General features: G+C 33.2%; 1 protein-coding gene and 1 long non-coding RNA gene across 2 annotated transcripts; one reads left to right on the top strand and one right to left on the bottom strand.

Moving 5' to 3' along the window:
* Positions 1-2,596: 2,596 nt before the first annotated feature.
* On the bottom strand, positions 2,597-5,289 carry LOC126265915 (uncharacterized). The gene is made up of 2 exons (XM_049968823.1): positions 4,780-5,289; positions 2,597-3,292 (listed from the first exon to the last, which is right to left on the bottom strand). Exons 1-2 carry the CDS (start codon positions 5,287-5,289, stop codon positions 2,597-2,599), a joined length of 1,206 nt encoding a protein of 401 aa, XP_049824780.1.
* Positions 5,290-16,691: 11,402 nt separating this feature from the next.
* On the top strand, positions 16,692-17,680 carry LOC126266054 (uncharacterized). The gene is made up of 3 exons (XR_007548530.1): positions 16,692-16,820; positions 16,872-17,455; positions 17,553-17,680. It is a non-coding gene; the product is annotated as an uncharacterized LOC126266054 (long non-coding RNA).
* Positions 17,681-22,614: the final 4,934 nt, after the last annotated feature.

Below are 22,614 nucleotides of genomic sequence, written 5' to 3' on the forward strand. Positions count from 1 at the left end.
ATTTATAATATTATGATTTAGTATGTTTTTAAATTTTGTTTTTATTGAAATTATAACATTTTATTTTTTACATATCCGATTATATTATGAACTCCAGAATTTACCAGCTTCCTCCAATGCGAGCCATAATGAATTTTTCATTAATAACAATAAAAATTTCAGTAATGGTACTATGTATATCTCATCCCATTCATTTTGAATTTTATAATATACGTTTTTAGATATTAATGGATCCATTACTTTAAATAATGCCATTAAATGTGCTTAAATACTTCCTATTAAAAATGTTTCCCACACAGCAGCTTTATTAATTGTGGACTTTGTTTTTGGATTTTGTGTTGTACTTGAAATTTAGTTGCTACATTTAGGAAATATCTGATATCTACAATTCGATGACTCTTCAATGAATTGATTTCGATTCTAAAATAATACTAGTCTTCGCTGTCAGATATGGTTTCCGAAAAAGATGCATTTTGTCAATTTGAATAAAAATATACCGTTCATATTCTACATTTATTTCTGAAAACTATCTTCTTTCGCTTTTGCATAGTTGTTGCACCACACGGACTAAGAGATTCTTTGTTTGCACGTGATTTGAAAAGATTATCTAATATCTCACATAAAGTATATCTCAAACATTGGGTAGTTCTAAACATGTTTTAAAAGGTTATCCACAATATACCGTACGAAAAATGCTCTTCGTGTCTGGATGTTGTAAGAGATGGATGCACGACAAAGAGAGAAAAGTTTTGCCCGGTAGTAAGAATCCCTACTCTCAGAGACAATGCGCCGTGCTGGTGCGCGCCGTCGCACAATGTAAATTAATCTTTGCGAATGCATTTAGTAACTCTCCGTATGCGTAGGGATGTAGTTCGAGTTCTTCGGATGCTCCATTTAAATTCCGTAACTTTGTATAATTTTCAATCTGTAAAATGAAATATTTTTTGAGGGTATATCAAAAACAAAAATAAGTATTCTAAAAATAAACTACTTTTTTCAAAATAAAAATGTATCCCAAAAATTAAATAAAATACACTAAAAACAACGTCTGCGGAGACGAACCGCATGCTAAACGCAGCAAAACCAAATGATCCCCTCCAGTCAGTTCGGCCCGCCCACATAATTGCATGTATATCTTTCCTTTTTGTTTACAAAGGGGTATTGATGCTCCGTCTCAATATGCGAGTAGACACGCTCATCATTTTTGATACGGTATGATCCTATTTTATCCAGTTATACCTCTCAACGGTTCTCCACAACTCTTATCAGTCCCTTCGAGACTCCTCTTCTATTTAGTTCATTCACTATCGCCCTCCACGACGCAGAGTTGAAGACATTCCTGATGTCCAACGTGACCAGGGCGCAGATCCCTCGGGTCTTCAGAGTCTTCCCCATCTCCCTCATGGTCAGCTCCTTCACCCTGTTTATGGCTATCATCGTTGACCTCCCGGAAACCGAACTGCGCATCCGACAGCCCTTCTCCTCTTTCTAGTTCCTCGTTTAGCCGTGCAGTATGACGTGCTCGTACAGCTTCCCCGCTGCATCTAGCAGACAGAGAGGTCTCTACGAGCTCACTTCTCCCTCCATCTTACCAGGCTTTTTGACCAGCACCAGACGTGCCACTTTCCATTCGGGAGGAAACTTCCTTCCTCCACAGGTCGATGCACGTCCGTGCCAGACTGTCAGCCTGCTCCTCAGCCATGGACTTCACAATTTCCGCTGGCACTCTGTCGGGACCAGGAGCCTTCCCCGTTTTAATTCTGATCGAGGCTCTTCTCACTTCCCCCGCTGCCACGTCGCTCCCCGAATCAACGTTCTCAGAACGTACTATCCAGTTCACGGTTCTGGGGATCTACCACGAACCCGAGTGAGATATCTCACCCGGTGAGTTATCTCACTCATGAAATCAATGTGGCAACAGCGCATTTCGTCTTTGTTTACAATATTTTCTCCACTATAAGTCCATAATAATAAAAATAATTGAATCATTATATTAATAAGTTATTACTTGGTAATAAAAAAAGTCCAGGAGAACTTCTACGAAAATCTATTAAAAAAAAAAACTTAAAATACATTTACACATTATTAGCTAAAATTACAATGCATTCTGTACAACTATATATATGTGTCTGTAAAAATTATATGTATGAGTGCTCCAGCGATAGGGGTGTCGCCACCAACATCGGGGACGCCGAGAACAAGTTGTCTCAGAATGCTTCAGTCGTTAGATGGAGCCAAACTTACACGCGAGCGTTTCTAGAAGGCCTTCTGGTTATAATTGTCGTTAGAGTATTTTGATATCATTTGATACTTTACTTTCTGAGGCTCAACAGCATACTGGGGATGTGGGTATGGGAAAAGGAATTGAAAAAACCCATTTGCAATATCTGAATACTGATTTTTGTGAGAATGTTGTGTCTATAACATATTGTTGATTTGGGCATTTGGATTTTAGATTGGGGGATAGGAAGGTTATGGTGGCTCATAAAATAAAGGAAGGGTTTCGTCATGTTTATGGAGGAAAGGAATTAGTGTGGACAGTCTACTTCTTATAGATCTACAGTTCCAACTGATGATGTTTAGTTTTCCCTGGGATCTATAATTCATAGCTGTCCAGGGAAGTTTCGCAGAAGTTCATGAAAATCATGAACTTTTGGGAAGGGGACTGTTTTATGTCTAGCATGCTGTTGAGGTTCTTCAGCGCTTGCAGGAGGCCTCGCAGATTCATCTTGGTGCGCAGTTGGTCCATCTCTGAAACAATCTGTGTGAATTCAATGGTTTGGTTGTTATTAGACAACTTAGCTGTTCGGTGTCCGTCGGCGCCTCCTCGGGTGGGTTTGAGTGCTGGGAAATCCTCGTTGTTTAATGTGCTGGGCTGGCTGGTGCGTGTTGCCCATGCCTGTTTTGTGGGGAGTGGCGCTGGGATTGTTTTTGTAATCTGTTCCGGAGCCTTCGCTGATGTGGGTGTCGTCTGGATTAACTGTTCAACCTTCTTTCTGTAAACAGGGCATTCTTTGGAGTTTGCCGGATGATCCCCTTTGCAATTGAAGCATTTTGCCGGGATGTCCGTCGACTTTTCGCACGTGTATGTTGCGTGGTCTCCGGCGCATTTCAGGCACTTGAATGCCCTGTTACAGTTTGAGGTCGCGTGTCCCCACAGCTGGCACCGGTGGCACTGGATAATGCCCCTTTCGTTGTTGCGCCTCTCCCAATACACCCGTATGTTCAACAGGTGTCTGATGAACTGGTTGAGCCACTTGAGGGTGACATTATTGTCTGTAACGATCATGTACTGTAACGGGTTACCGATGATAATTCAATTGGTATAACCAAAGTCTTTTTGAAAGACTCGTTACAACAGGTTAAAGCGAGCGATTTAATTTTACACAAAATATTGATGAGGTTAGACTATACAATTCTCACTCTATAATTAATTTCAATATCACTAACCTTTGTTTTTGTTGAACAGATCTTCTTCAACTAAGGTGATGTATTACACTCAATACTCACACCTTTCACCAAACCGAAATATTAGATAATTTCTACTCACTGTTTTATTGTTCTTTAATTTCTAGTTCGGAATTAATTAAAACTCAATTTTAATCAACCTAACTATATTAACAAAATAAATATAAGAAAAACAAAAACAAATAAATATAAATAGAAAAAAATTGAATGATTTAAATTTACTTAAATTCTTGGCAAAAAGGTTGAACTTTGACAAACAGTAAGCAAAAACAACTAAAAGAACTTCGATCTCGACACTTGAAAAATTCGGGTAAAAATCTACCGAAATAAATGAATCCCAGAGTTTTATAAACTCGGATTCTAGGAAGGGGTGAAGTAGGTGGTGACTTAAGACCCTTAAGAATCTGAATGTCTCCAACAACGATCCTACTTCAACCAATCAGATGAACTAAACAAATGTTCCTTTTCTCAACATTGTTGCCAAATTAATTTAAGAGTTTTTCTATATTACAATTCTGATGTTATTTGCAAAAGGAAAAACCATTGTACTTACAAACATTTTCAATCTTTTTTAAAAATCAATTCATTAACTTAAATAAGACAAAAATAAAAGAACAAAGTTACAATTCTCTAAAATTTCCTGTTGGGGTAAATTATTACATTTTCCTTTAATTAATTTAATTTAATTACTGAATAAGTTCTACATAGAAATATCACTATTTAAACTTCGAACCCACTGTGCGACCACACCCTGACACTAGATAAGGGTTCGAAAAGAACACATGTGTTAAAAAATATCAACGAACGTTTAGATTAAGATAAGTAATTTTTAAAATAAATTTTGTATTTTACGACTATTTTACGATGACCAAATGTAAGATTAATTTTAAGAAAACCCATAAAAATATGAAAAAATTCGTGAGAATCTAAACAAAGTGGTGGTCTAAAAATTCTCCCACGAAGTCATTTATTAACGGTTTTCTAGCTCTGTTACAGTACAATGGCCTGTATTTTGATTTTAGTTTATATATTTCTATGACCTTCAATTCGTGGTCCTCCAGAAGATTGGACCGGATCTCGTCAATGTCGGGTTCCGAGTCCAACCCTCTAAGAACGAATGCGTGAGTCTTCTGATCCTTGCGTGTATATGTATGGAACTCTGTATTAGAGTTCAGTAGAACCTCACTGAATTTCCGATGTTCTTCCGGGTCGGCAATGTTTATAAGCATATTTATTGTTCTTTGTGAACTTTAGCGTGTAGTTTTTAATATCCTTGTTTAGAGTGTCAACCTGGTCTTTGTGGGTAGTAACCTTGTTTCCCTTTAATACAATTGGCGGTGGTTGACTAGGTTTTCGGCTTATAATTTTATCGTTCGTTATTATTGTTTTGCTTGGGTTGATCTGATTTGTCTGACCCTCTTTCATCGTGCTCTTCTTGTGTATTTTCTTTAGTCTTTTGGTGTTCTTCTGAGTAATACCTCTGTGTTCGTCCTCTGTTTCACTCTCACTGAGAGAAGAATATCGATTTTGCAGTTCAACGGCTTTCCTCTTCTCAATAGATGTCACAGAAATGATTTTGCTCAAATTTGTGGTTTTCTTCGGTTTTACAAACTCTGCTCTATTTGTGGAAGCCCCGCGGGCAGAATCAACAGCCTCACAGTTACTCGGTTCACCGGTGTTGGCTGTAGAATCCTCCGATTTACCAGGATTGGGGGTTTGCGGCAACTCTTCGGTCTCCATATTTTCTTCTGTCGAGAATGTCCGTTTCTTGACATAACTTATCATCTCCTCCCTCGATCTACTCTTGGAGGGGCCATACATCTTTGGCGTATGCTCTGTTTTATTTATGTTGTCATTCGGTTGCGTGTTTGGGTCCCGAAGGATGTTGTAGGGCCCGCCCACCAGACAAGAACTTATGTTTGGTGGACAAATGTCACTTTGATTTTTAGATTAGTTTTAATTAAACTACAAAATTAGCTTCTATTTCGCAGAAAACAACACAACTCAAACACCGTTATAAACATAATCACTATAATTAACTATTTACCTAACTAAATACTAGACTATTGATTAAAAACTAACATAATTTGAACTTGACACTACTTCGATGTGAACGCCACTAATGTCAAACATGGAATGGGCACGAAAATCTGATATTTTTTTTTTATAAGGGGAAAGTCAGAAGACAGAAAACCCCCCCGGGTACCGATCCTAAAGATCTCAACCCAGATGGATAACGCATACGTGTAAACGTATGCGGGTGAGCTGAACCAGAAGACTAAAGCTGACGTAGACGCCAGCCCACTGTCAACTGGTTGGAGGAGAACAAGTCCAATCTGAGGAAGATCGGAGATCTTCCTGGGGATGGATTGGACTTGCAGGTGTTGGATCCGTTAGCTCCCCACTACCACTGGCTTGTGGAGCGGTACTGAGCCCCAAGACCACGACAAGGTGGATCCGTCCTGGGGAAAATCTATGAGATATTTTATTCGGTTCCAATGACGTTATTCTTGTAGGGGTGTCCTTTTGTCCATGTTACGTCAGTAGCAATAAAAAATATTTATGATATAAAATAATTCCGTTGTTTATTAGGTATTAATAAAACAAATGATTTGATTGTGTTTTCAATTAAGATTGAAGAATTGTCAAACCTTAACAAAGAAAATTTAATTTATACTGTACAATGTATCATATAATTAAGTGAAGTAGAGTTTATTAAGTTGTGTGGGGTACTAATAGATATCTTTCGTATATTGTTGAAATATTCCATCCATTTATAAATCCTTAGCTCAACACCAAAGGTTTACCTGAGTAAGGTAAATTTAATTTTATGCTTCATTTGTTAATATATAATTTGAAAATTGTAGCTACTTGCAGCTTTGTGTTTTTATACCTCAGTTAGTTTTCAAGCAGATACCATATATAACTAATTTATAAGTCTCCCATTAATAATTGCTTCAAAAAGTAAAAAATACATTGAATCAACTTAAGTTATTAACACTCAAGATAAGAATGATATCTTCAAAATGTTGAAGGGTTAAACATTTATAGAAAAAATATAAATAGTAAAACTTAATTGTAAATACAACATTATAATGTTTATATTCTTGTTTTTCTGAAAAATATAATTTCCCAGAAATCACAAGACGTATTGTTTGTTCCATACATCCTGGAAAATTAAATTGCAACAATGAAAATGTATTTGGGCACATACATTAGATTGGAACGAGAGAACAATGACAAGATTGGATTTTAATCAAAGTATCGGCGCTCTCTTTCTATATATTTTGCTCATCTCTCAAGAAATTTGTGGATACCACTCCAAACAAGAACTTCATCTTTCATTGAACTCCATTGATCATTTGTTGTCGGGAACGGACGTAGTTCACTAGTACTTTCGGATCCCACCGCACACATTACATCTTCATCTACCCAAACCTATCCGATCTCGCACTCAATGTTGATGGCGTTACCCATTACCCATTATTTTTTGTCTTTGAAAATTTCAAAATATATTAATTTTTCATTGTAATACCCTTTCGTTATGGCGTAAAAGCATCATGTCACGTAGTTTTTCGTTTTTCCATCTGTTATTCCTTCAGTTTGTGTGAAATCCATTTTCCAATCTTTTGAATCTTTCCTATGGCTTACAGGCGATCGGAAAAGTTTACCGAGTAACATACAATCCTCCGCCACCATTGGTTGGGTTTGTGTATCATGTTTTTCCAATAATACTTGTAATTCATCTTCAAACTTCTTTGGTCGATTTTCGTATTCTTTGACAATAACATTGAAATCGCCACTTGATGGTTACAGCACGATTGCCGTAAGTCCCGACAAGAATTTAATCACTTTCTTATGACTTTTTCTTTGATTAAACAAAAAAAATATCGCAGACCACAAATGCTGTTTATTTGGCTCAACATTCGTCATGTTGACCACGAAAAAAAATAAATTATTAATTCATAAAGAACTAAATGAATATGTTGTATTGTAGCAGGGAGTCCTACCAACAAAGCAGTTGTTTGCGATTATCTTTTGCTTCAATATGTTTTATGTACGGACTCTTGATAGAAAAACATTTGAAACTTGCACCCCTAATAAATAAATTGATAGTTCACAAATTGTATTTTAATGATTAAAATACACACAAACCTTTCTTTAACCATTTCAAGTTAATTAAACATTATTTTTTGCACTTGTATGAATTTTGTTTGGATGTCAAATTTTAAATTTGTAAATATAAATTAACCTAAAATTTGAATTCCCCTAAAATTTACCAAATTCGCAACGAATGCCACGTTGTTTTTAGAAGTGAGTTAACTCACCGGGTGAGATATCTCACTCGGGTTCGAAGTAGACCCCCTTGTCTTTGGAAACAGTCCCTCCACCACTCTGCTTCTTGTTTCCTCGTCCATCTGCAACGGTCTCGGTTTGATGGTTCGTCGCATCTCCCCACACGTACGCCCCCATCTCCTCGCACAGTCTGCCAGGCCTGTGCTTTCCCCCTCTTGATGCACTTCCTCATCGTTCTTCTGGCGTCCTGATATTCTTGGCGCTTTTGCTCTAGATTGGGGTTTCCTCTTCTCAATAATTGTAGAACATTTCACTAAATTTAAAAATTTTTGAGTAGAAGTAGAATTATATTATTATAAAATTGTTATTTAATTATTTACATCAATTTATAATATATTTGGGGTATTTATATTTGATATTACTAGATGTCGTATAATAACTAAATATGAAGCCATGGGAGGGGGGCAAGTGAATAGGACCGAATGGAAATAGCCGAATGTTTCCGAAGTTACACTCGTTTTCTAAAATTGATATGTTATTTATAATGTTGGTATGACAATTGGTAATGGCTATTTAACTAGATTTGTTCGTTAATTTTTTGGCCAATAGCCACGCAGTATTTAAATATGGCGCGGGCTTCTATCCGATGACGCCGGGAGGATGGAAAAGGGCTAATGAATAAAATTGTTTAAAATTTTTGTTTTAGGTAAGTTATATCTTATATTTCTTAATAAATTAAATCATACTTGGATCCTATGCTTTGTAATTCAATAATTTAGTACTTAAGATGTTTACTTTTCATTACAATCATATTAGAAATAAAATAACCTCAAATTTGAATAAGATGCTTTGTATATTAATATACTTTTTCTTATCTGTTGATTAAATTAATATTATTTTGTAGGTTAAATAGTCTGCCGGACCAATGATTTAACCAGAATAGACTCGGCACTTTTTAGGTATGTTAATCTTATTATATATATTATTAAAAGTGGGTATTCTAGGTTCCAAGTAGATTGGGAAGGTTCGATCAATGGGAATTAGGTAGTTTATTAAAATACAGAATTTTTTTCTGCGATTTTATTTTAAATTTTATAAAATTCAGCCATGAGTTCTCAGCCTCAATCTCTGTCTGGTTACTGTGTCAAAATGTGTTTCAATATATATTATATTATGTTTCAATACATATTATAGTGATGTTCACAATTCTAATTTTAATAATAAATCGTTTTTAAGCCACCTTCCAATTCTAAATTAAATTTAGTATGGCGTTCAATTTGTCAATTTGTAATATTAATCCTTCTATCAAAACATGTCATGTTTTTCACTAAAAAATTTGTCGCCGTAAACCTAAAATAGTTCCTTTGTCACCATTACTTTTTCATTCTTATATTCCTTCCACTTACAGGGATCTTAATTTTAATGTTTTTGAAAATCCATTGTCTAATTTGAATTCTAGTCAATCTATTCCTTCAACGTCCAGAGATCTTAATTTTAATGTTTTTGGAAGTTCATTGTCTAATTTGAATTCTAATACGAATTATTTATTTTTATGTTGTTTGTTATTGTTGTTGAAGAAATTTATTGTGTTGTATTTGTAATTATTTATTTATTTTTGTTATATATAATATGAAGTATACAGAAGACTGATGTATTTTTTATAATGTACAATAAATAATTTGTAATAAAAATGTTTTAATTCCATAGCTTGTTTTATTTCTCACAATTCACACAATAATATACCAATTAATTTAAATTTGAAACAATTCCCGCCAATTTTGTCAAATGTCAAATACAGAAAACTATAAAGGCGACATCTATTGACTAATTTAAACACTACAAATCAATTTATCGTCCAGTGTTGTTTCCCATTTTTAGTAAGAGGTTGGTACTTCTTGGGTGTTCTGTGCCAAAGACTATATACACTTATAGTGTAACTAACTCTGTAGTAAATTTTGGTGACCAAATAAACGTGGACAGCCGCATCTATTGGGACTGAACAGTACTAAAATAACCCGCTAAATATTAGAGGAATCCCGTAGATCTTTGTTTATATTCATTTTTTAATTTTTATTTATTAAAATAATATTTTTAATAAAAAGCTCAGACTACTTAATATACATTTTTTATTTTTTCATTTTTAAACATTTAGTAAAAGCTTTAATTGCTAAATTGTCTAAATTCTTATGCCTATTTTTATCTTCCATAGTAAATCGCCTCCCTCTAGGTTTCAATTTTTGGTTACGAATCTGATTCTCAACAAAACTAACAGTGGTGTCGTTAACATCCTTCAAAACATTTGTGAGGTTTCTATTTGACATTATAAGTTTCAATTTTTTTTTTGTTTCTAAATGTTTTTTGTGTGCCCTCTTAGCTGATCTCGTAATTTTTTGTATTGTGCACTTCAACTCAACGTATTTCTTTTTTAATCTTGTTGCTCTCCTTGGACCTGAAAATAAGGTTTAAATTAATAATTAATAAGAAATTTTTAAATGAAGCAAAATTATTATGTGATAATTATAGTTGGTCAACTGACAAATTTAACTTATATGGCTCTAAATTTAATTTATATGATTTTTATGAAAAAACGTTTCTTAACATAATATTTTTAAGAATGTAAACAAAAAAGTTGTTATACAAACTGGTTTAAGGCTGCAAAAATAAAAAAATGAAAAATGAGACAAATCATAAATCAAAATATCTACAATCTACCCCTGCCATTAATATATTTTACACTTACTTCTTATATCATAATTCATCATGGAGGATGCCATTGAAATATTTGAAGTTGAAGGATTTTCAAGTTTTTGGATAACATTTAATTCTGTATCATTTTCTATAACACTGAATATCCGTTTTCTACTATAAATTTTTGTAGGTTTTAATACCGATTTTACAAGACTAAATTTTACATTAGTAGTAACCACAATTTCTAAAATAAATATGATTAATTTATATCATGTATCAAGTTACCTTCAGAAGTGGTTTCAGAAGGGGATGGAGGCAAAAAATTATCATTTTGCGTTTTTACGTATCCTATAAAAAATATATTTAAAAAACATTAAAACTTCGTAGTTTTTCATTAGCTTCTTTGCAGCTATCCTCAAAATGTAAACCACAAATAAGGTAATTTCCTATATGTTTATCATCTAATTGCAAAAATTTCTCATTAATTATTTGAAGCCAAATAGGGCGAGTTTTTTTATTAGTATCAATGGTGTATCTATAATTTAAATTATATGGTTTACTATTTACAAAATATAATATTTAATGATGATTTATTGTTAATATTACCTTTTTGTCCTTCTATCGTTACACCCAGGTACACAGCATGGTTTTACTCTTCCCATAGTTATAAAATTAAAATAAACCGATAAATAAAACGGACGCTAAGACAAACAACACAAATAACACAATAGAGAGGGAAAAATTATTAAAAAATGCACTTCCGATGGAAGTAAGCAACGCTAAACAAAGATTGTTAAAACCCGCGCTAACGACAGAGAGAAAGGAGAGTTGTTTCTGATTGGTGGAAATTTAAATGATTGTAATGGACAGTCCCGATAGATGGCAGTAAAAGTTCATGAACCATTTTGCCCATTAGAGTTTCCTAGCCCTGATTCAAGCGTGGTCGGACAATTCGACACACCTGGTATATTCTGATTCCGGCCCAAGAAGGCGGACAAGTATGTCAGCGTAGTGTAGATTGACTAACAGCTGACGGAAAGCAATCTGTGGATTCGATGGCAGCGAAGAGGAAAATCTTCGAGCACAGTGTCAGAGAACCAACTCCTAACGGTCAACCGTTATTGGGCCTAATACTCTATGAGTTTTGGGGGATCTATGTGCAGCACGATAGGCTGTCGTGAACGGTGCCTTCCGGGACTTGGCAGACCCCGGTAGTATGTTCGCCCTAAAACCCGACGCAGGGTGCTAGATTGTTTTAGTTCTGGCAATAAAATTTTTAACATCATGATTTATGTAAACCTGGCAAAAGATAACGGATAACGAATATGTAAGAACGGACGAAGTCGAGAACGGCGAAATATACGTGAACCTCCCCTTCCAGCAGAGATCATGTCAAATATGCATCGATGCTGGAAGGGGAAATTTTCTAGCTCTTCGTTTAAAAGACGAGGAAAGGCTTCTTAATCTTGTCTACAGATGCATCCGGTGCAATAAAACTTCCTGTAAGATCCGATTGATCTATGGCCACGTTCCCCGGTGTCATATAAGGCCGAAAGAGTAGGAAGTCGAGGAGGGCCAACTGCCATGCGAAGATTGTGGCCAAGCACACCAAAGACACGATTACTAGGAATAGGATCCGGAAAGCACAGCTAAGGGAAACAGACAACCCGCGTCTGCAACCGAATCTGAGACCAAATTGGGTGTGGATACACCACTTGTCCTTTTATGTCTATAAACTCAGGTTTCGCTTTTCCATTTTTAACACGAGTCTTATAACTTTTAACACGACTCGTCATTTCGAATCGTCGACGTCGACAAGCAAGTCTGAGCGAGAACTCAAGAAAGGGATGAATAATAATTGCGAATAGTATTAAAATGATCGGACTGACGAAGAAACGCTAAGTGTTATGTGTTTTAATGTCTTTGGATTAGAAAAAAAGGCAGTAAAATGGGACAAAAAATTGTGCCCGGGCCTGAGGCCAAAAGGGGATACTTCAAAGCACCTCCCATCCAAAGTTTTCAAGAAACAACCAACGGAGTCATCAGTAATATCTGGATGAATTTAACCGTAAAGTAGGTCAACTGCCACGTAGCAAAGTTTGGCACGACGGCCTGCTCTGGAAGATGAAAAGGCCGTTGTTCAGCCCGACCATGATTGGGGTCATGGCTTCCTACCTGAGGAACCGGACAGAGTCAGAGTTGAGGAATCCAGATCGGAGGAACGCGTCATTGGTGCGGAGGTGCCACAGGGATCGGTCCGACACTGTTCAACACATACATCTCTGACATTCCAAGGGCGGAGGGAGTCGAGGTGGTCCGTTGGATGCCAAACTGACCTGGGAACCCCACATAGACGTTCTGAAAAAAAGGATGACGACTAGGATGGATGTGGATCCAGGGCAACGGAATGTTTGTAAGCAACAAAACTACCCTCTATACACAGGTGGTGAGGCCAGTGGCGACCTATGCATGCCCGGCATCGTTGACGGCGGCTAGAACCAGGAGACAGGAGCTCCACACCATAGAGAACAAGATCCTGGGAAGAATCCTGGGTGCGTCATGGTTTGTCTGAAATACGTAGATAAGAGGAGAACTGGGAATAGTGCCGTTGGAGGAAGAGGTGAAGAAAAGAACAAAGGACACCGCTGAGAAATTACAGCAAGAAACACTCCTGATCATCCTGAATTATGATCCTTTAAGAATGAGAACAACACGAGGCATAAGGAGCTACCTGGAACCGGACTGAGGTGAGCGGCTGAGGTTATACCTGGGCGTGGTCTTAATTGAATATTTTATTACTATTTTATTTTTGTCTTTCTATTTGGCAGATCAGGAAGAAGAGAACTGAGAGAGCAAAAGATAAAGACTGAAACCAGGAAGCAACGAGGAAGGGCAGGAGCTACGAGAGGAAGATGCTGAGAGAGAAATAGTAAAGAGGATGAAGTTCGGAGAATTGGAGAAAGATAAAGGAAAATAGATGAAGAAAAATTTAAAGCCCTGATAAAATAGGTGAAGGATAATGCAGAGGGAGGGAACCTGAATAGAAACTGGAGCCTGGTGGTTAAATCATGCACTGCTTTTGAGGAGGCAACCTCCAAGAGAGAGAAGGGAAAGTAGCAGTTTAATACGGCCGAAACGGAATATGTTAGGGAGAATGTCGGAATGATGTACAGGACATGTACATCATTCCGACATTATGTATGCTCGAACTGGCACTTCATAAGGAAAAGAATAGGGTAGAGAAAAGATTAAGTTAGATAGATATGGAGATGATGGAACATAAAGGTATGAAAGAATCCTTCAGAAATGTGAAAAAGTTTAGGAATGGGACCGTCGTAATTGAGGGGATGGATACGGATCAGGTTGAGAGAATGAGAACAGAAAAAAGAGGCGTTAAAAGTAAAAGAAGAGTCGAGCAAGAAGGCAAATATTATGGTCAGATGGGTGGAGAAGAACTACAATAAGGATAATTTTATATCAGAAATGATAAGGCAGAACAAAGAGTTACAATCAAAATGTTCAAGGGAGGATATCGAAAGCATCGAAGTGATTGTGAACAAAAAAGGTAGGGGCAAATATAAAGAAAACTGGCTTATGTTAATTACGGTCAATTACGAGTATGTAGAGATCATGAATCTAATCGTAAGAGTGATTCAAATAAATCAGGGGAGGGGGGAAGGAGCGAGACTGCTGATGCAGAGACTGGGGGAAGAAATCGAAGACGATATTATTCTGATACAGGGCCCTTTAAAAAGGCTTTTTTTCTTATTGGAACATCCGTGGCAGGGGTGGAGAGCAATCGATGAAGGGAGGGAAGATAAAGTAAAAATTTTAGTAAGGGAGTCAATAGATCGTAAAAGTTAGATGGTCGTCATTTATACAGACTTTTCACATGCATTCGATACCAATGACCATGTTATAGTGTTGAACAAACTTGATACTACCAATTCTGTTTTACAATTAAAAATAAAATATCTTGCGAGAAAATATTTGTCTAAGCCGAGATTATTGCAGACCTTAATCGATATAATTTCTTATCGAAAGATATAAAAAGAATAAGTTCTATATATTCCATACTACTGTGTATATAATTTCTCAAATTTCATCTAAGAACATGCTTGAAAAGTATTTTAATTTTTTCTTTTTAATGTATACATATAAATAATTTTATATAAAATTCAATGTCCAACAAATTATTGAAAATTCATTCATTCTACCTCATTTAAGTTACAATTATAATTAAAAAACGTTTATTATTGCAAATGTTTTTACATTCCAGGATAAATTTTATTACGTTATCAAAATTTCATTCATTTGTCATGAAAAAAACTGTAACATTCTGAGAATCCCCTTTGTTCCATCGTCCACGACGATGAAATAAAAAATAATGTTGCATATATGGAAATTAATAAAGGAAAATACAGTTGGTCTTTTTAATTTCACTATTTCTCCAGAAATAATAAATTCTTTTGAGGAAAATTAACAGGTTATGGGCCCAGTAAAGTTCAAAAAAGCCCAGAAAAGCCTAGACAGAGAAATAGACATTGCTGAGAAAAGTAATGAGGCTAACTTAAAGTCAATACAGTTGAATGTTTATATTTTATATTGATTAATGCATTAAGTTTAATTATTTATCAGTCGATATCTTAGACTTGCCACAAGAACTAAAACGCAGAGTTGTCTTATTATTTTTCACCATTTTATTATTAACTAAAACATTGACTGAGTTTATACTACCAATCTCGACACTCGACCACATAAACGCAAGGCCAGTTTTAAAATTTTGGTATAATTATTTGGCTTTAATTAACATTGCAAAAGTCTTAACTAATAATGACAAACATTAGATAGCACAAAGTATAGGCAATATTTAAGACACGTACATATTTTTGATAAAGTAATTGAGTTTATCAGTAGGTAGGGGCTTGGTGAACAGATCTCCATGGTTTTGATCTGTTGGGATATGGCTTAATTCAAATAGATAATTAGTATATAGTTAAGTAGACATTATTTTGATTTTGGAATAAAATTAAAAAATGTACAAACAATATAGTGTAATAATATTAGATGAAAACTAGTTTATAGCTAAAATATAGATAGTTCCTTGTATACTTTTATGGAATTTAGATGCACTAAAATTAATAAATTGTACAAGCAACTTACCAATTAAGAATGTGACCAAGAAAATTCCTGTAGGTTTCGCGATAACACGTTATCGATATCACGTTCACCAGTCATCAATCACTTTGCTTTTCAGTAATACGTAATTGAACTTGCAGATAAGTGGCTGATGGCCATATATAAAGAAAAAATTCTGGTGCTGCATTTACCAGGTACCCACTGTCTACTAAATAATTCTTGCATAATTTTCAATTTTACCACATATCATTTAAAATAGATACTTACTATTTATACAATTGAATCAAGTTACATCGATAATTATTTTAAATCACAATTGTTGAACAACAAAATTTTATTTTCTATATACTTTTTAACATACTTTTATGAAAATTTACATAAAAATTATCATCATTTTTAGTCATCAATCGTTTTTAAATGAAAACTTAGTTGCAAATATGTCTTATTTTTCATTTTAATATATTTTAAAATGGTTTAATAATTTACATATTTCAATATATTTAAGTGCTTTGTTAATAATATTTAGTATAATAAGTGGATTTTAGAAACAAATTTTGACTGTCAGAATATATTCTTTTATAATCGATTTGTCTATATTTAATCAACATTATTGGATTATCTGGTTATCTTATAAATTTTAATTGTTTAAAATTTTTATGCATGTCTTTAGTATAAAGTTACTTAGGACAAATGAGAAATTAAACTGACATGAAAATTTTTGATGAAAGAAAATGAAAACAATTAGAGATACGAATATAAAAGGTCAGTTCCACATTTATTATTAACTTATTTTGTCTATTAAAGTCAGTATTTCAAATTTTAACTGTCCAAAATTATTATACATGTATAATGAGCTATTATTTTAGTCATTTAAATAATATCAGTTATCGCAAGTTATTTACGAGACACTTTTTTGTATTAAAAGTCGTCATAATTAGCAAATATTCAATATTTTCCACTCACAATAGGTTACTATATAAATTATCTTATATTTTTCAACTTAACTGTTATACAAATTCCAAAATTTGAATAAACTTTTAAAGAATGATTAAAATTATATAGTTAACAATATTATGGTCCATCCAGTTTACAACCCACAACTCTTCGATGTCATATGGGTGGCGTGTTCATCAGGAGAGACATAAAATGTCGTTTTGAGTTGTTTGATTATTCGTTGCTCACTTATTCATAATAAACCATGTATATAAACTATAATAGTGCTTTGAATGGTATAACAATATTAATATATTAAATAAACAATACTGATTTTTTGCTTTTAGCATTGGCACAAGAAACCAAGAAGCTTCTTCACTAAGTTGTAAATTTCTTAGAATAAATAAAACATTGAACTGGCATGATATTTTACGAAGAAAAGGAAACGAAATGAATCAAAAATGTAACTAATGGAGGTTTGTTTCATATTTACTCTAAACTAAGTTTGCATATTATCATATCAATTGAGTGTTTTTAAAAGTGCAATTACATTATATTTGTTCAGGTTTATAAGTCAATGTTTGTTGGAATTATTTCCTGATGTTTCATTAGCAAAAGTGACTATCATCTTCAGAGGTCTGGTTTGATTTGTATCTCTTTGATATCTGATTGACAACTTAGACTTTTTGTTAACACATAATTCTAAGATACACAACTGCTTGCGTCAACAATTGTATATCATAACAGAATGATTAAGGAAACAATTGAAATTCATAAACACAAAAACAACTTCAATGGAAAAGAAGAAACATTGAAACTTGATAAAATATGGACACCAGTGTTTGGAAAGACTAAAATTGCTAAGCAGACGAGAATGGTAAATAATCAGAATGAAATTTCTTGAACAACAAAATTCTTCACTTACAATGAGGTAGTATTCAAATTATATTATATTATATATTATACTTAACTATTGTATACAATTATTTTAATAAATTGGATGACTAATATGAATTTTTTGTTTTTAGCATTTAATGAAGAAACTAAAATTCTTTCCACCAAATTGTAAGTTCCTTAGGACAGATGAGATTAAACTGGCATGAAATTTTATGAAGAAAGAAAACGAAACGAATTAGAAACGTAAATATAAAAGGTTAGTTTCACATTTGCTATAAATTAATTTTGCATATTATGATACTGATTGTGTATTGATGTTTATGGTTGTAATTAATCGTTCACTTTTTTATTATAAAATTTTTTATTAATATATGGATAAATAAATGTTGAACATATAGTCCAATACTAATACTAATTTTTAAATTATACTAAAGGTTATCCTACAAATTTTAACTGTTGGAAATTGTTGTGCATCTGTTTAGTATAAATATGTGTGTGGCGTAATTATTTGGTTATTTAAATAAGTTTAATTATCACAAGTTACCTTCAAAACATCTTTTTAGTATTAAATATTATCACAATTGTCATCAATAATTAATATTAATTTTTGCTTTTAACATTGGACTAAGAAACTAAAAAGTTCTTCCCCAAGTTGTATGTTTTTCAGAACAAATGAATCTGGCATAAAATGTTACGAAAGAAGAAAATGAAATGAATGAGAAACGAACTTATGCTGATTATATGTTTTTAAAAATACAATTTAACTGATTTTATATATTTAAAATTTGATATATTTGATGTTTTAAATTTTATATATTTAAAATAATAATGCTTTGTTTTTTAATTTCATAATATAATGTTTTAATTTCATTTTTTTAATACTTAAAATAAAAATTTTAATTCTTTTCAAAAATTGATTATAATATTAATCGAAAAAAAAAATGTATTAGAAATACATAGAGCAACTTCTTTAGTGAAGTTTATTACAAGAAAGTGTGAGTCCCTTTTAAGTATACAGGTGTTTTAACTGTCATAAGTATTTCCACATTAAATAGAGCAGAATTTACTTCGAAGAACAATTTTTTTTTAAACGTTAGTTGCCACAAACCACATTTTGATAACCTCTTCTACCTTTAAACATAAACATTCCGTCATCTGCTTCCTATTCCTTCTTATTCATTAAAAAATAATGGAATATGACTAAATTGATATTTTTGTCTTTAAAACATTTTCTATCAATTTTATTTATTTATAAAGTTATATTAATCATTTCCTATGAATTGTTAAGTTGAGTCACTTACAAAAATATTAAATAACACATCTAAATTGACATTTTCTTTCTTTATCTTATTAATTAATAAAAACCTTGATTTTATTTTGTTTTTAAAATTTGCTTCTGTTATTATATGAATTGTTAGGGATCATCCCGTGTAGCTTCTGTTTAACGAGTTGAGGAGAGGGGGCAGATGTAGTGAAACAGGATTTATTTATCGTATATTCTTTCCTGTATATTACCATGATACACTAAATATAAGGTAGGATATTGCGCACGGTGGGCGGTGCTTATTTTAGCGCGAATACGTCACGCGTAGAGTAGGTTTTGAACTGAACAATATTATTTTGACCTATAATCTGCGAATTACTATGCCCTTTGGCAATTTTGTTCCAATAAGCATTATTAAAAGTAAATAGTTGAATATACATATACTTATTTAACATATGTACGGTATTCTTTCCGACGTTTTGTTTCTGTGTGTATTGTTTTTTACATAATTTCTAGACTGTGTATTAAAGTGATAAAAATGCGGTGTGCTATTGTGGATGTAATTCTGACAACTAGTCTAAACGAAATCCTATCAGAAACGTTATATTTTTTAGATTTCCTAAAGACAATCATTTATGCAAAACGTGGTTACATCTCACAAAGAGAAAAGACAAAGTAAACACAAACAACGCTGTAATGTGTTCCAAACATTTCTATGAAACTGATTACAAAGTTATCTTAAAACATATCCTTCTGGGTTACACTCCTAAAAATTTTCGCACACTGAAAGATGATGCTGTTCCTACTCAAAATTTAATCCAATCAGTTGTACAATCACCTTCAACTTCTGGAGCTGGAGAAAGAAGAAAAGTTCCGTACAAAAAAGAGTTTTTTTTTTTTTCTGGGGACAGAGAGGGGAAAGTGTAAACCCCCCTCCGGGCACCGATCCGGAGATCATAACCAATTGGAAACCATATGTGCTAGCACATATGGGGGAAAGGGCGTGTATATACATACACGGGTGAAGTTGAACCAGAAGACGGGACTGACAAAGATGCCAGCCCCCTGTCAACTGGTTCCCGGAAGAACAAGCCCAATCTGAGGAAGGTCCTAGAACCTCCCTGGGTAAGGATTGGGCTTGCAGTTGATCCGTCGGCCTCCCGCCACCACTGGCTTGTGGAGCGGGACTGCCCGAGAGATTGCAAAAAAAAAAAAGAGAAACAGCACGTTTTATAAAGAACATGCTTCAGGCTGAATACACGTAAGTTTTTGAAATATCAAATTGTGGTGGTGTGTTGATTTGATTGTATGAGACTGGCTTATCTTTTTGCTTAACAGGGTTGGAGAAAGGGCAGCTTAGCCTGTAGTTATTAATAATTGTAAGGTGGAGGAAAATTTAGATAATAATATGGTATTGGTGGAATCAAATATTACTTTGGAAAAGGGGTAATGGTTTTTCTATAAGTCATTTATCATATCATTTGCTTATGTGTTAAAAATTTTAGTGTTCAAACAAACGAAACATTGAAAAACTTAGATGACCTCGCAATTGAAAATGAACAACTTAAAAAACAACTTGCTGCAATTAAACGGGTTTTTAGTGAAAATTAAATTAAAAAAATGAACAGCCAAAAAAGAATAAAGTGGTCAGTAAATGAAATTTCACGTGCTATATCGATGTATGCTGCTGGCCCTAGAGAATATAGACTTAATTTAAAAAGGGGTTTTCCATATCCGGCAGTCTCTACATTAAAAAAATGGCTAGCAAAAATTAAGCTGAATCCAGGGTTTTTAAAAAATACTCTAAAAATTGCCCAACCATGGTTGGTTATCCTTATAAACTTTAATAAACTTTATTATAATAAACTTTTACGTAAAAATTTTTTTACGGCAACAGTAATGCACTTTATAGCACAGTTACGTTAAATTAAATATTTTTTTATCTTTAAATTATAAAATATGGCATAACAAGCATTTTTTATATTAGATTTTTTTTTATAAACTGTGGAAATAAACACATTTCTGAGAATATTCGTATAAAATTCATATCCCGTAATGCAAGTTACTCTACGCGTGACGTCATGCGCGCGGCCGACCTAAAACTGAACACGGGAGTATCCGGCAGTGTGGCCATTCAGCAAACCGTACCCCTCTGAACTTGATATTTTCGTGAGACACGTTCGGCACCTTTGGACTCGGCACGGTTCGGTTTCTGAATCGCAACGGAACTGCTTGGACCCACATGTTTATAATACATTAGCAGCGAAGTAAACAAGATTTTGTCTGTTTCTTATAGCGTTACACAAACTTGAATATATGGAACTCGATGCGAATCTTCAACATTGTTGTTGATATATAATTCGACGAATTGTTTGAATTGTTCTTAATAAAAACTATGTTTTAAGAAAGTAAAAACCATAAAACATTCGTTAATTTATACATAAATTATCTATTATACGTTACTAGAGATTAGTTTAATTCAATCATAAACTGGTATATAAAGATTGAAATTATATTTTTATATCTTGAGTAAAATTTAAGTACATTATAATAATTATTGTTTATTACTAACAATATTAATTAAAAGTAAAGTAAAACACAATAATATTACTATGTACAGTCGGCTGCAGAAAATGGCATTACCACTTTCCAATCAAAATCCTTTGTGACTCTCTCTCGCTAAGCCCCGCCCAAAACCCCAAAAAAATGTAAGCCGTAAAACCCAGGTATACGTAACAAAGGGTCAATTGCGGGTCAAAAAATTTACTCCTGTCGATTATATAATAAGTATTTCATATTTTTGGAAACACTTCTTAAGAAAATTAGAGATTGACTAAATTAAAGAAACTTAGTTTTTGTAAATTATTATCACAGTTAATCATAAATTAAATAAAATAGCCCTATTTATAAAAACTAATAAAAATGTATAAAATTAGAAAAAAAAATTCTTTATTTTTCTCTCATCTGTTTGAGCTAAAATTAATCCTATTGATATAAACTAAGATATTTATGATTTTATTAATATATAGCAAAGGTGGCCAACCTGAGGCTCTTTGAAGGAATATTTGTGGCTCTCGATAAATGTACCCCTTTTCCCTTTTAATTCCAGAATTATCAAGAGAAGTAAAATAAATGTTTAATTTTTAATATTTAAATTCAATACATATATTTTGTACTTTTCAATAAGTATAATTTTTGTGAACAAATTTTTTTAATATCAGGGGTGGAGCTGGCCACCCCTGATATACAACATTACTTTTCCGTTAAACTATTTGAAAATATCAGTGTAATATATTATGTAACTTGTATAAAATATGTTGTGTATTATTTCGCTTGTTTGAGAATTCATTAACTAAATGCTTTTTAGTATTTATTATAGATATTTTAAAATATAGTCATACTTTTTAGTTGTAAGCAATTGGGATAATAAATTATTATGTGATGATTTTTCACGATTTCCCTCTAAGCAATTACAATACTATATATATATATATATATATATATATATATATATATATATATATGTCTTTTTAGTTTGATTAAAACACTAAATTCACAATAATACGCTTTATTACAACAAACGTAGTTTAACCCTCGACATCTAAAGCTTGACTGCCCGGTTATTTCTTAAAAACTGCCCCGATTATCAAATATAAACAAATCCTTCAGATTTGTTTACAAAACAAAATAGTCTAAATAGATGTGAGCCCGTCGCATCGGTCCATCGGTGAAGATGATGACGTAAGCTAACATATATATATATATATATTGTAATTGCTCTTCATTGTCAAATTGCCAAATTGTAGTAAAAGTCTGTTAGTGTAACGATATATACTACTTTGATTATAATAAACAATCAATTTTTTTAGTAAAAATTTATTTATTTAAATTAAATGCTTAATTTTAAGCAGTAAAATAACATTTATTTA

Source organism: Aethina tumida, chromosome 6 (assembly GCF_024364675.1).
Source record: "Aethina tumida isolate Nest 87 chromosome 6, icAetTumi1.1, whole genome shotgun sequence".
Lineage (NCBI taxonomy): Eukaryota > Metazoa > Arthropoda > Insecta > Coleoptera > Nitidulidae > Aethina > Aethina tumida.

Excerpts from the sequence above, each read along its gene's own strand:
- LOC126265915 (XM_049968823.1), bottom strand. The coding sequence starts at position 5,289 with ATGTATGGCCCCTCCAAGAGTAGATCGAGGGAGGAGATGATAAGTTAT. Across the intron at positions 3,293-4,779 it reads TTGTATTAAAGGGAAACAAG|TACATGATCGTTACAGACAA; the intron begins GTTACTACCCAC and ends AACCCGTTACAG.